Raw genomic sequence first — 13,399 nt, 5'->3', positions numbered from 1 at the left:
TCTAAAAAGATTCTTATAGATTCTTCTTTATTCAATTAATTCAAATTCATAGTACTGACTAAACTGGTTGTCATTAAAACATTTACAGAATTTGTTCTGGATTGATTACTGAACCGGCTACCAGACTTGTTGCCGGATAAATTACAGTACTGGCTACCGAATGAACTGCAGTACTGGCTAACGAAGGGGATAAAAGACTGGCTGTTGAATTGTCTAAGGAATTGGTTGCCGAATGGGTTATGGAACTGGCTACCGGATGGTTCACGCAACTCTCAACCGGATTGGTTAAAAAACTGACAACTGAGCTGGTTATTTGGGTATTCACAAAGTTACGATCCAGACCCTCGAAGAACCGCAGACCTGTGATATTCTCTATCTCTCGGATATCGTTGAGCAGGGTCTTCAGGTCCACGTTATCGTTAAGCGGCGAGTTGGGCATCACATAGGCCTCCGCATAGGGTGTGGAATCTGTCCCAAACTTAGAATCGACCACCAGGATCTTGAAGAAGTGTGTGGGCACAGCGACCATGATTCTATCCTCTGTCTGGTACTCCAGGAACCAATTGTTTGACTTGAGCTCTCGGGGCAGGTAGATGGATCCAGTGTAAACGTACACGGTACCATGCTGTCGACTCATTTCATTTACATGCTGGAGCAGACGCTCCCACACGGTGAGGTTGAAACCCCTGTTCATGAAGGGTTTGATGTTGGAGAGGAAAAATACCCGGGCAGCCTCCGATTGATTAAATGCTCTCGATGTAGCTATAGATGATGTGGGCTGTGCATAAATCGTATTGTGCGAGATATCCACTCGCTCGCACATCCAATGTATGGAGGAGTTACGACGATCGAAGGAGGTCACAAATTCGAAGGCCTCGTTGAGACTAATATCATTGGTGCTGGGAAAGCCGTATTTCATAATCCCGGCCAGCTTGTGACCATCCTCATCATCCCCTATGACATCTTGCCCATCAGCCTGCACAGAAAAGATGCCCAACTGGAAGGGAAAGGAGATCATTAAATGGCAGTGGGATGGATATTCTAGAATTAGTTACCAATCGGTACAACTTCCGGCGGATGAAATAGGCATGAGGATTGCGCTGCTCCAGTCTTTGGATATTTCGCAGTACATCAATGTGCTGATAGTAGGCTCCCAGGGCAAAAAAGGACCCAGCTGTGGCTGCTATTATACCAAGGATGCTCTTGGCTGGCATTTCTAATTACTATCCACTCTACAAACAATAATTTAGAGCTTAAAAATATGCAATGTTTCAAAAAAAACATAAACTTTATAGGTTTGCTGGTTTTGGAAAATTATCTATGCTACGTTTGATTTTACAATGAAAAGTGACTGTGTTTGGGCTTGGGAGAATTTTCTAGTATTTCCCACTAACTTTGCCGGCAGTTAATCTGCAAAGTTGTCGTGTCCAAGTTCAGAGTGAATCTACAGGCAACACTTGGCTGCACTTGCCAACTGCATTAAGTCAATAGAAAAAGTTGAAGTCATCGTTGCAGCATCTGAGAACTAAAAAGTCCTTAGGACAAAACAAAACCCCTAACCACCGTCCTTGCATCCTTACACAAAGTTAACATCACCCCAAAAAAACCCCATAATAAGCATTTTGGGGGCTATGCCTGACTAAACCAAAAACGGCGTCAAGATTTATTCACCAAATCTCGTCGTACTTTGTTATGCTTAAAAATGTTAGTTGTGGATTTACAGTTTTTCGGTTTTTTGGCCACAGAAAAAGTTTCCTGCCCCCAAAACAGAAAGTTGGAAACGGTAAAGTGATGGAAAGTGTAAAGGATTTAAGGTTGGTGAAGGGAGGTAGAGGTAAAGTTTGGCTATTGGATATTGTTCCTGAAGAAATTTTAAGGTTTTAATTGTTTAAATACTGGAAGAAAAGCACACTAAATAGATTTTAAATTATGTTTAAAGCCTCTTTAAAAAACCCTAAAGACTATAGGCTTTCTCAAAGCAACCACCTGGGAAACACTTGACAAGGAAAGGCAGAAGAAAAACTTTACCTGACATTTGACAAGGGCAAAGAAAAAACCGAAGGAAATGCTTTAAATGTATTTTTAAAATGAAACTATAACCTGACCCTCATCCAGAGACCTGAATTCAATACCAATTTGTCCCTATTAATTCCACAATTTCAGTTCCACATACATTTTGTGGAGCTTTTGAGCCAGCTGCGAGGCATTGCCAATTAATTTCCAACGTCTAATTGGTGGTTTGCCAAATTCATTGGCCTCCTGGGCATGCGGGTCCTGCCCCTCCCCCTTTGGCACCCTTTTGCATATTGATTGATGTCTGGAGGTCCCTTTTTGGCACCACACATAGTGCAGCCTCGATTCTTGCCATGTCTTTCCTTCTGGCGGATTTTCTAATCAACAGGGCTCGCCCAAAAATTTGCATAATTAAAACGTTTTCAGGTGGAGCCACGCCCCAAAAACATTTTCCAGTTTCTTTCGCCAACGAAAATTGACTCGCTAAGTGAGTGAAAATTTGTCGCCTCATTTGAGTTTGGATTAATGAATTATGTACTTCGGGGCTGCTTAATTAAGCGAGAGCTTCGAATGTGATTAGGGGCCAGGCAATTAGCCGATAGGTCTGGAAAATTTTCAGGATCTGCGATAATCATTTGCTGACTGACAGCCATAAAAATGTTTGCCTTTGGGTTTTCGAGAAAACCGAAACTCATTACGGTTGGGTTAGAGAGAGAAAACGCTCTCTACAGATTTTTACAGCAGGTCAACTTAATGGGGTAATTAACTTATCTGGGTTTAGAAAGGGTGAAAAGGTTGGATTTTTATTTGCTTATTTTTTGTAGTCGAGGTCTAAGCGAAACATGTGCCGGGGGAGTCAATGTTTTTGTTTTTACGGCAATTAAAACACGGTTTTTGAGGCAATATTTTTTTAAGTTTGTAAACCAATTATTTATTTATTAAAAGAAACTTGTTCTGTTAAGATTTATAATATTTATCTTGGTACTAGTAGGATTACTTGTACATCATTTAAAGATCCCCTTTGGAATCATCAATAGCAATTAACACTTTTGGCTGCTGGCGATGCCTACTTATTAATTATAGCGATCATTGAAGGGAGAGTGTCATATAAATGTACGGCTATATATGTATGTTTATATATATATTTATTGAGAGAAACAAAGATTACGGGGGAGCAAGAGAGCACAGACATGGGGTCGCCATGCTCTCCGATCAGTTTCAGTTCCAACTCTCGGCGGGTTGTTTTTGAGAGTTTCGTCAGTTAGTTGGGCCCACAGCGTTGAGCAGGTCAGATCTGCGGATCTCGGTCTTCCGGAGAGTGTAAATCCATAACGGTAGAGATAGGTCATCGCACGCACTAGATCCACTAGAGGATCACTTTGGTGGAGATCCACTTGAACGGTCGAGAAATCCCACGGGCGAAAACCAAGAGTAAATATGATCTCGCAGCTGGGACGGATGGGTTTAATTAGTGCCGGGATTTTGGCATTAACTGCTCTTATTGTGGGTGAGTATTAAAATAGAGAAAAGGCATTGAAGCTCCAATACAATACCTTTTCTAAGTGCATGTAAACACTCTAATTATAAAAATAAATAATGTGTGAAATCATCCATTAGCATCTCCGGCTTCTACTGAAGAGACCGCTCTAAATCCCAATGCCAACTGCAATTATACCCTCATCAAGTCCAAGACCTTGGGTGTGGATCCCTCCTTTTGGAAGAAGTTCTTTAAACATTGGATACCATTCGTTGGCAGTTCAAGGAGTAAAATGCAATTTTTACTCTTCAAGAGGGATTTTGCAGATTGCGGAAGGGAATTATTGATTGGCGATGTGGAAAACCTCAAGAACTCGGGCTTCGATGCACGTCATCCAACGAGGTAAGGGGATTTCCTGGGAGATTAAATTCACAGATTGCGAATCAATCAGGGAACTTTTTTCGCATGACATATTGTGGAGGAAGCATTAATGGGGGGAAGTAATTGTGCAACAGACAATTTGTTTACATTTAACTGTAGAGAATAATTAGTAAACAGCTGTTTAAACATTTTCAGACAGAACAATACTAAAAGTAGTGTATTCAGTATTCCTATTCATTAATAGCTTTTACGTCAGAAAGCATCTAATTATTGAGAGAGCAAAGCAAGCTAATGAATAATGATCACAGCCAAATATTTGCCAAATTCTCTCACTAAAAATATAATTTTTATTTCGAGGTAATCATGAAAACTGGTTTGTTATATTTTTATTTTGATGCTGAGCTTTCGTGTGGCCTACAGCTCCCTTATCGCTTATTGAGTCATTGCCATTTCACTGACACTCAAATAATTGCCAATTATTTAATTATTTTTGTTGTTTCGTAGAAAAGTAACAGACATTGCCAATTAAAAATTATTAATTAAGGAAAGAAAGAAATTAAGGAATAAAAGAAATTACAAGAGGTCTAACACAAGTTTTGCATTTAAAAGAAATGATAAGATAAGGGAGGAATTGATGATTTGCATGAGATAAGATCTGTTTACATTAAAAGGGGCATTGATATTTACAGCTAATGTTATCTTTTTATGAGGTTCTCTTAGAGCTGTCTTCATAATTAAATTCTGTTTTCTATTATGCTTTAAAGTCAGAAAAGAAATATAAACAGAATTATTGAGTTTTCCTTAACTCTTTTTGTCATTTATTTTAATTAATTTATACCTTAAATTTATAAATTCTCTTAAAAGGTATACATAATAATAAGTTAAAGATAAATCTCCTATTAACTTGTTTATATTCTTCTTCCACAGAATTGTCATTCACGGCTGGATGAGTCAGAGCAAAGGGTCTCACATCAGAAAGGTAAAAAACGCTTATCTGAGCTTGACTCATCCTGGCCTTAATGGAGAACCTCCTCGTTATGAGGACTTCAACGTGATCGTTTGCGATTGGAGCAAGATTTCCACGAATGTTAACTACTTTGAAGTGGCCAAGACAGTGGAGGATCTGGGTGCTCTGCTTGCGGATCTAGTGCGTCATCTTCATCTGGAGGCGAATTTGCATTACGATGATGTCTACATTATTGGACACTCTTTGGGTGCTCAGATTGCTGGCAGTGCCGGGAAGCAAATCCAACCATATAAATTCAATACAATTTACGCTCTTGATCCTGCGGGTCCTCAGTTCCGGGATCAGACAGATGAGTATCGAATCGATGCTAGCGATGCCTCCTACGTGGAATCCATACAAACCAGCGTTAGTTTTGGCTTTGAGAAACCCGTGGGACATGCCACCTTCTATCCCAATTATGGAAAGAATCAGAAAAAGTGTTATGTGTATGGATGTTCGCACAAGAGGTCTCATGATTATTTCGTGGAAACTCTGACGAGTCCGGCGGGCTTTTGGGGACCCCGCTGCGAGCGGCATGATGATGGCACCTGGATCCTCCTGCTCAGCGATGGTGAGTTCCGGATGGGAGGAGAACCCTCGGTACCAAAGAATGGAACCTTTTATGTGAAAACCTACGCGAAGCCACCGTATGCCATGGGTCATAGGTGGCAAACCGAGCCGGCGCCACGAGAGGATGAGGATGAAAACTCCACCGAGGATTAGGCGAAGGAAAGAATGTCTTCCTATTAGAACTGTAAATAAAAAAAATGAAAAATACACAAAAAGTAATATATAAAATTTTAATTTATTAAATAAAATTAGGAATATGTGATGAAGTTTCTATTTAGTCTTTCTTTAAAATATTCTAGAAGTGGTACAAAAAATTAGCGATACATAATTTGTAATTGTTTATATATTTGCTTCTTGATCTCTTTTTATTGCACTTACAGGGGAATTAAACATAAGTCAGAAGTTTGCAACGCAGTAAAGGTGTTAATTTTAAGCCTTTAAAGTATACATATATATTCTTAATCAGCATCAACAACTTATTTTCTATATCTCTACCTCTCTGTCCCTCTCTATCTGTCTCTATTTCTCTCACGATTAATCTCTGAATTTTTCTTAATGTCTATCTCACTCGCTGTACCTCTAGAGATAGCTCTTTCTCTCTTACTCTCTCTGCCTATCTCTAGAGATAGCTCTTTCTCTCTAACTCTCTCTGCCTATCTCTAGAGGTACCCCTTTCTCTTGCGCTCTCACTTTCTCTGTTCTCTTTACTCGGCGACTATAAATACAGCCACGACCGTCGCACTATCCTTAGTCTGTCCGTGGCCGCCGCAGTGTTTACATCTATAGTGATGGTGTAAGTCATTCAATTGCTTAGTTAGTTAGTTAGTTAGTAAATGTTGCCTTATTGACATTATATTTATTTGACTTTAAAATAATACTGAAATTTGCATTAATGATATTTACAAACGTGTACTCAAAGCTTACAGAGTAACTTAATGATAAACTATTCACGAATATTGATTATTACGATAGTTTTAAAACTGAACCTGACTTTGGCGCCAACTTTTGCTATATGTTTATACCCTTTACGGGTCATTATAATTTTATCCCGAAGCTTGCAAAACAGTGAAGGAGTCATTTCTGACCCTATAAACTATATATATTCTTGATCAGCGCAAAAAGCTGAGTCCATCTAGCCATGTTCGGTCAAAAAATAAATTTTTTTAAATTTGTTAAAATTGTCGAAATTTGACGAACTGTAAAGTTTGCAAATTTTAAAACTAAGTATGCAGATATTTTAGCACTCTAAAAAAAGCTATCCGAATTGAAATTAAAGCATTTGTGGCTTAGTTATGATACTTGAAAAACTAAGACTTGCACAAAAAATTAGCATATAAAAGTATAGATTTAAGATACCTAGAATATAGATATTTTATTTTTTCTTCGAGGTATATGAAGGCCAAAAAGACAGACATTGCCAGAAATCATATATATTTCTGTTTGCAATCAAAATCTTATTCGATAAAGAATATAACATTTGAGATACAAATTTTAAAAAATATTTAACTGAATTTTTCAAAGAAATTAAAATTGTTTAAAAAAATTTTATATGTTTTAAATATTAAAGAGTAATATTTTAGTATAGTATATAGTAGTATATTATATAAGCCAACACTGAAAAGCATTACAAATTTATTAATATTAAGGCATCTTTGGCTTAGTTATGATCGATTTCTCATTCTTTCGGTAACTTCAAGAGTAACTCACTTTTGCTTTTCAAAGTTAGCTTTGTTTATGGTTAACAATTATTTTCTTCTATGAATTAATTTAAATCTTTTTACTGAAATCTAATTTATGCGACTGCACGAAAAAACTTATAATACCGAACTTCCTTATGGGCCGACACACTCTTGTTTTTATTTCCTCTGAATATGTCAACCAATTTGCCAATTTAATTACCAAATTCTGGCTTCTGTTAGTTCTCCGGTAATTTCCCTTTATAATCAACGTTTTGAGGCAGGTATAAAAGGTTTCCCAAATCCTAAAGTCTTAACCAGTCTCTTGCGATCTTTTAACCAAAAATGTTGCGAATTTCAAGTTATTTCCTAAGCTTTGCAGCTTTGTTAGCTATAGTAGCTGGAGTTCCCGGAACACAAACGAATAATAATAAGATAACATTTATAAAACCTGTTGTGGCAGAGACAGCCACTAAGGGAAATACTGAGAAGTTGGCCACCGATATCCCTAAACCAACCGTTCAGCCTGATGTAACCACCAAGAAACCAACTAAGATTACTGAAGAGCCCAGCGAAGACCAAAGTGACGAGTCCATGGATAATGGAGTGGATTCAGTAATACACGGTTTTATAAACAAAGTGAAGGATATAAGAAGACTTCCTGGTCATGCTTTGAAGAGTAGTGTAATGAGTTTTTCACTATCAACCTATTAGCGAAAGCAAACGAAAGGGACCAGATGAACGTACTCGTGATGCAATTGATTCTATCATGAACGTTCTTTATTTCGATTCCGAATAAGACAGGCATAGAAAAATCTGTCACAGTGCTTTCGTTAATTTTAATTTCAAATAAAGTATCATCAAAAAGATTTTGAAAAATTTGCAGCACAAAAATGAAGTTTCTTGTCTATAGCCTTACTTTTCTTTGGCTGCTACTGCGGGTAATGGCCATAGCTGTACCGGAAAATGAAGAAGACAAGAGAATAGACAGTGAGGGGGACATGGATTTTCCGGATCTAGATGGTTTATTCGAATACTAAGTAATGTAATGCGTTTCAATTTCCTCATTCGAATCCCTTATAAACATGCAGTTTTTGTAGCTTCGCGTTATGCTGCTGCTGAAGCTGGTTGCACATACATAATTTTCCTTCTGCGGACCGAAAATTTTTAATTAAAACAAACAATATGTTGCACAGACTTGTTTTTGGTGCTTCTAGGGCAGGGAGGGGGCTGTGGTTGCTGCACAAAATTGCAGCTTTTTTGGAGAGGCCAGAGGCCGGGGCAAGTTGTTGTAAATGCATTTACTCGGCTTAATTAGTTGAGATTTTACATTATTCATACGCCACGTGTGACCAGCGTCCGCCCACCAAGCGTGCTGATCCCAGCCGTCGCCTTTCCTTTCTTTTCCTGACAGCATCATAATTTCCACTTAATTAAAGTTGTCGTTGTTGTGGGTGCGGAGTTTGCGGTTCGCTACCCAAAAACTTGTCGGGTTGCATTTTCGCATTTAAAGTTTTAGGAGGATCACACAAGAATGAGCTGTATAGACTTGGCTCTTGAATTAATTAGGGAAACACGCTTGCTTTCAAAGTCTTCAATCGCGGAAGAATATTGTTTATACAAAAATATAGGCTGGACTATAAAATAACTGATCATGTAAGCATTTCATACTATACTCCTGTGCAATATGTTTTCTTAATATATAAAAAAAATATTTACAAATTATATTTCTTTAATAAAATTTTATACCGTCTTATTTTGGTTTTATGGAAGTTAATTTCCTTTCATGCCTTGTTGTCTTTAAGGCTGAAATCTAAACATAAACCTGTGCCCTAAACTCAAATTATCTCAATAAAGACTATTGTAACTATTTAATTAAATGGAAATTTAATCGCCCCAGGACTAGGCCTCTTTGGGAAAATTGACAAGTCAAGACAATTAAATGTTTGACATAATCCATTGATTGGCTTAATATATTTCCCAACTCACTTATTGTAATGGCATGTCCTAAATTGACACATGAAAGTCAAGCCCTGCAAGCAGGCATAATCTTTTGAGGTTCCGGAATATAAAAGGATTCTCGTTAAATCTCAGGTGGAAAATGCCAACGCTTAAATTTTATGCAAAATCATTTACTCCCCCCGTTTTTGTCGACCCGAAAATAGTTGCAAACCTTTCGATTTAGCTGGGAATGGATTTCTCTGCGATTGATGATTGTGTGCGTATTCCTTGGGGGATTCCCTTTTGTCCCTCTGTCTTTGATTATTTAAATTTTCCCCCATTCGTTTTCATGGCGCATAAATTATTTATGAGGCATGAGTGTGTGTGTGTGTTGGCATTTCCATTATGGCATTCTAATTAAGGTCCCCCACAAAATGTCTCCCAAGTTCATAGTAAGCAACACCTTACGTAACTGATGACCAAAGGACTTTGGTCCTTGGTGTGATGGGAATTAGACCCTTTTGAAATTCACTGGAAAATGCACAAGCCAGAAAGAATTTCTCCAATCCTTTTCGTGGACAGCCTGAAGACCAATTTGTCGCCTCAAAATGGACCGTGTGAGTGTCATAACTTTGCCGATGTGTGTGGGTGAGATTGTCGCCCAGGAAACCCTTACAAAAAAGAAAGGAAAAATTAAAATGAAATCAAGTTACAAAGGGTTACAAAAGGCTGAGTCCCAGATATTCCCAGCAAATGAGTCCGATACGAAGGCGTTGACAATGACTTACATCATTGCAATGGGGGGAAAAGGACCTGCAGGACCCTCTCCCCTTCTCACACTCGTTAAAGTTCATGTGCACACGCACTTGGGTCAGCAGGAAGTGAGATGCTCCGCCACTTTCACACACACTCACTCCCATATGTATGTGCCCGGGATAATATCAGCGTCTCAGTATCTCCACGTCTCCGATGCTATTTGTGCAATTTTATAGCGTTTTTATGGCACACAAGTTTTGTGCTTTGTGTGCTGTCGGTATGTCCTGTCCCGGAGTCCTTCTGCGTCCGGTTTTCTCTCTCTTTAAAATATTTAAATTTGATGTGTCTGAGTGTGTGTGTGTGTGTGAGTGGGTGTACAGAATGGCTGGGAAATTCGGTTACGTTGTGTGCTCAACTGTGTAATAGAGGCCGTCTTCAAGTAAATGGTAAAAGGGCATAGGGAACATGTAGAAATGCTTAGGGGAAGTACCATTTTTTTTCAGGGCCTCGAGATTTTACAAATGCAATTTCGAAATCGAGGGACTAGGGCTTTGGTTTTTAAGTGACGGAAAATGTGTTGAAATATAGAAAATAATTTATAAGTACTTAGCCCCATACATTTTAACCAAACAACATAAAAAATAACCTGAATTAAACAAGTTATATATATATAGTTTTAAGAACTAATCTAATCTACTCTACAACCTCTCATTATTAAGCTCTAACTTTTGGCTTTTCTCGTAGATAAACTGTCATTGTTTTCAGCTCATTTATATATTTAAACCATGGCTATATAGAGGTCTCCTTGCCAACCCTGGATGCTGAGAAATTTCTCCCCTAACAATTCACATATACTCGTATCTATGTCAGTTCACTTGAGTGCTGTTGTTGTTGCGGCTTCTACTTTTCGGGCCTTTTTCCCAAGTTTTGCGGTGTGATTTTATGTGCAAACTTAAATTATACAATTTGGGGGAGAAGCCATGAATACATTTTTCCCATCGTCATCGTCTTGAGCTTGTGCTGTTGTTGCTGGCGAAAGGGACAATGAGTTGCTAAATGCTTTGAATATTCTTCTGGCCATTGCCTGGTACTGCATGCATAATATACGATATATGGCCATGTCAGATGCGAGTCCTACGAGCAAAAGGAGAGAGTCCTTGGGGGGAAAGGATGTTGACAGGTCGAGTATGTCGTGCGGTTTCTTTTACACAAAGTATCTTGGGCAGCACACAAGGATTTCGGTTTGCAAAATGTTATTTATTGTGTGGAAACAATAAATATTGGAAGGTATTTTGATATATACTTGCTTATCGAATAATTCTGAAAGAAAACAAAGTAAACTAAAACATGTTAAAAAGATACTAATTTCACTGCATAATTGGCCTCAAAGTTCTTTGAAATTCACTGCAAATTAGCCATTTTATGTCCAGTCGTTAAAAGTTCCCTCTTTGAATTTGCTTTGGCTTTCGTTTTGTCTGTTTTTGTTTTTGTTTTATGGAATGCACTCTTTATTAACAAGACAAGTTAATGATTGGGGTTTTTGCAGTCGACGCCCTTAATGCCAGTTAAGCACATAACAAAGTACGCACTTTGTAAGCATTTAAAAGCCGGCAATAACGACAGCGCCACATGGTGTCCTCTGACCTCCCAGCCACCGCCCATGAATGCAGCTGAGATCCTGAGCCGGGAAGGTCCTGTTTTGTTGTTTTGTTTCTGCTTTTTAATCCTTCTTTATTTCGCATGCACATTATGGTTTCTGTGTTTGTGTGTGTGAGTGTGTTTAATGGGCGGTGGTCAAAAAAGTTTGCACATGTGTGCTGTCGTCAGCTAATAGTGCTCGTAAGCATCCTTTTTTTTGCCAGTGTGCGGAGTAAGGCGAGTTGGGATTAATTCAATTATACGTACTTTATATATACATATATACTTTATATTTGAATTGCACTTATATGGGTTTTGTTTGTTATCTTTGCGAGGAGGAAAACATTTATTAACTGAGAAACAAGGTGAAAGTAAAGGCGTAAGGCTTAAATATAACAGAAATACATAATTACAGATGTGAAAAATACGATGTAAATTGTAAAAAAGCTTTTCAAAAGTCCTACAACATTTCAGACATGCTTTCCTTTCACTCGAATAACTTCTTATTTATTTAATAGTATAATTGAAGTGATTTTATCAACAACTTAACATATTAAATTTTAATAAGGAATGCAAATATGTATGTGCCATTAAACAAAACCCAATAAATATGGTTTTGGTGGGAAAATTAGGAAACTTTATGACAACCTTCTTTAATTTGTATTTTTTTTCAAATACCTTCAGCTTTATAATTAATAAAAGCGTGCTTTTAATATTTTAAGAGTCTGGAAATTTAATTTATATAGCCGTTTACAAATATTCAATTAAAGATCGCGACATCTTTAGAAAACAATACTATAAATAGATCATGCTCAAGAATTTTAATTTTAAGAAAAATGTTTCGTTTCCCTTTCCCTATCTCCTACATTAAGTTTAAATAAATTATGAAGGTTGTCAAAATTAAGCGCTTACACTTGAACCTTAGACATTATCTATTCAATTTTATTTTATGGAAAAAAGATAAAAATTTTAATTAAAAATACATCTCGGGACAAATAGTTTTTACAAAATGCTGTCTACTTAAACCACCCTATAAAAGAGATGGCAACTGTCACTTAAAACTGCGAGGAGTCACTCTTAAATAAGATAAAAATACTGAAAGGATTCAAAATGTTTCCAAAAATCATAGTTTTTCTATCACTAATCGGTTTGCTGTCAGCTAATCGGATCCCAGTACCAGAGGAAACGATCGTTAATGGTCATGGCGTGAACATCGAAGAGATCCCTTGGCAAGTTGCGGTCCTTGTTAAAGGAGTTGCACTCTGTGGCGGTGTTGTCTACAAGAAAAATATCGTCCTGACTGCTGCTCACTGTATGGGATTACCTTACGATTACTCGGTGCGAGCAGGATCTTCCTAGAAGAGTTCCGGTGGACAGGTAGTGGAGGTCCAAAGTCCGCAAAGGATACGACATTGGAATGCTCTTTCTGAGCTCTCCCCTCAAATTTGACAATTTCACACAGCCCATCGAATTGGCGGATAAAGGTCCAGAGGGAGAGACACCTGCTATTGTCAGCGGTTGGGGAGGGAATAGTTTTAATCCAAATATGCCAGGTCCAGATTATTTGCAGGGAGCAAATGTCACGGTAAAAGATCGCTGTCGTTGCCAAAAAGCATTTAACGCTTTAGCTGTCCTGTTGGCCGAAGATCCTAGACCTTTAAAGGCTCACGAGATGTGTGCTTCCCTGTATGGTAATGGTTCTTGTCATGGAGACTCTGGCGGACCTTTGGTTAGCTGGAAAGACAAAAAACTAATAGCCATAGTTTCTCATGGTTTTCGATGCCTGACACCGGGTGTCTATGTTAATGTCGCTTGGATGAAGGATTGGATCGAGGAAACTGCTGCCAAATATGCTTACTAGAAGGAACAAACTTTTCCGCATTTATAAATATTGATATTGTTACAAGGAATCTTAATTGTTAAAGTATTTTTCTGGAGTTA

At 38.0% G+C, this 13,399-nt stretch overlaps 3 protein-coding genes and 1 long non-coding RNA gene across 4 annotated transcripts; 3 read left to right on the top strand and 1 right to left on the bottom strand.

Moving 5' to 3' along the window:
- Positions 1 to 10: 10 nt before the first annotated feature.
- Tengl1 (Testis EndoG-Like 1) lies at positions 11 to 1,362 on the bottom strand. Its single transcript, XM_020950303.2, has 2 exons — positions 1,056 to 1,362; positions 11 to 997 (listed from the first exon to the last, which is right to left on the bottom strand). The coding sequence occupies exons 1-2, from the start codon at positions 1,212 to 1,214 to the stop codon at positions 83 to 85; spliced, it is 1,074 nt and encodes a 357-aa protein (XP_020805962.2). The 5' UTR covers positions 1,215 to 1,362; the 3' UTR covers positions 11 to 82.
- Positions 1,363 to 3,256: 1,894 nt separating this feature from the next.
- On the top strand, positions 3,257 to 5,713 carry LOC110182287 (pancreatic lipase-related protein 2). The gene is made up of 3 exons (XM_086832618.1): positions 3,257 to 3,520; positions 3,631 to 3,892; positions 4,799 to 5,713. Exons 1-3 carry the CDS (start codon positions 3,451 to 3,453, stop codon positions 5,598 to 5,600), a joined length of 1,134 nt encoding a protein of 377 aa, XP_086688744.1. The 5' UTR covers positions 3,257 to 3,450; the 3' UTR covers positions 5,601 to 5,713.
- A 2,192-nt stretch (positions 5,714 to 7,905) lies between these two features.
- LOC110182282 (uncharacterized) lies at positions 7,906 to 8,320 on the top strand. Its single transcript, XR_002319554.2, has 2 exons — positions 7,906 to 8,168; positions 8,224 to 8,320. It is a non-coding gene; the product is annotated as an uncharacterized LOC110182282 (long non-coding RNA).
- Positions 8,321 to 12,568: 4,248 nt separating this feature from the next.
- LOC110182297 (trypsin alpha-like) lies at positions 12,569 to 13,341 on the top strand. The gene is made up of 2 exons (XM_086832323.1): positions 12,569 to 12,796; positions 12,840 to 13,341. The coding sequence occupies exons 1-2, from the start codon at positions 12,569 to 12,571 to the stop codon at positions 13,317 to 13,319; spliced, it is 708 nt and encodes a 235-aa protein (XP_086688449.1). The 3' UTR covers positions 13,320 to 13,341.
- The last annotated feature ends 58 nt before the right edge of the window (positions 13,342 to 13,399 follow it).

Source organism: Drosophila serrata, unplaced genomic scaffold, assembly GCF_035046125.1.
Source record: "Drosophila serrata isolate PLE 108 unplaced genomic scaffold, ASM3504612v1 contig_249, whole genome shotgun sequence".
Taxonomy (NCBI): Eukaryota; Metazoa; Arthropoda; class Insecta; order Diptera; family Drosophilidae; genus Drosophila; species Drosophila serrata.
Note: the sequence above shows the minus strand (reverse complement) of the source record. Positions and strands in the feature narration are given on the sequence as shown.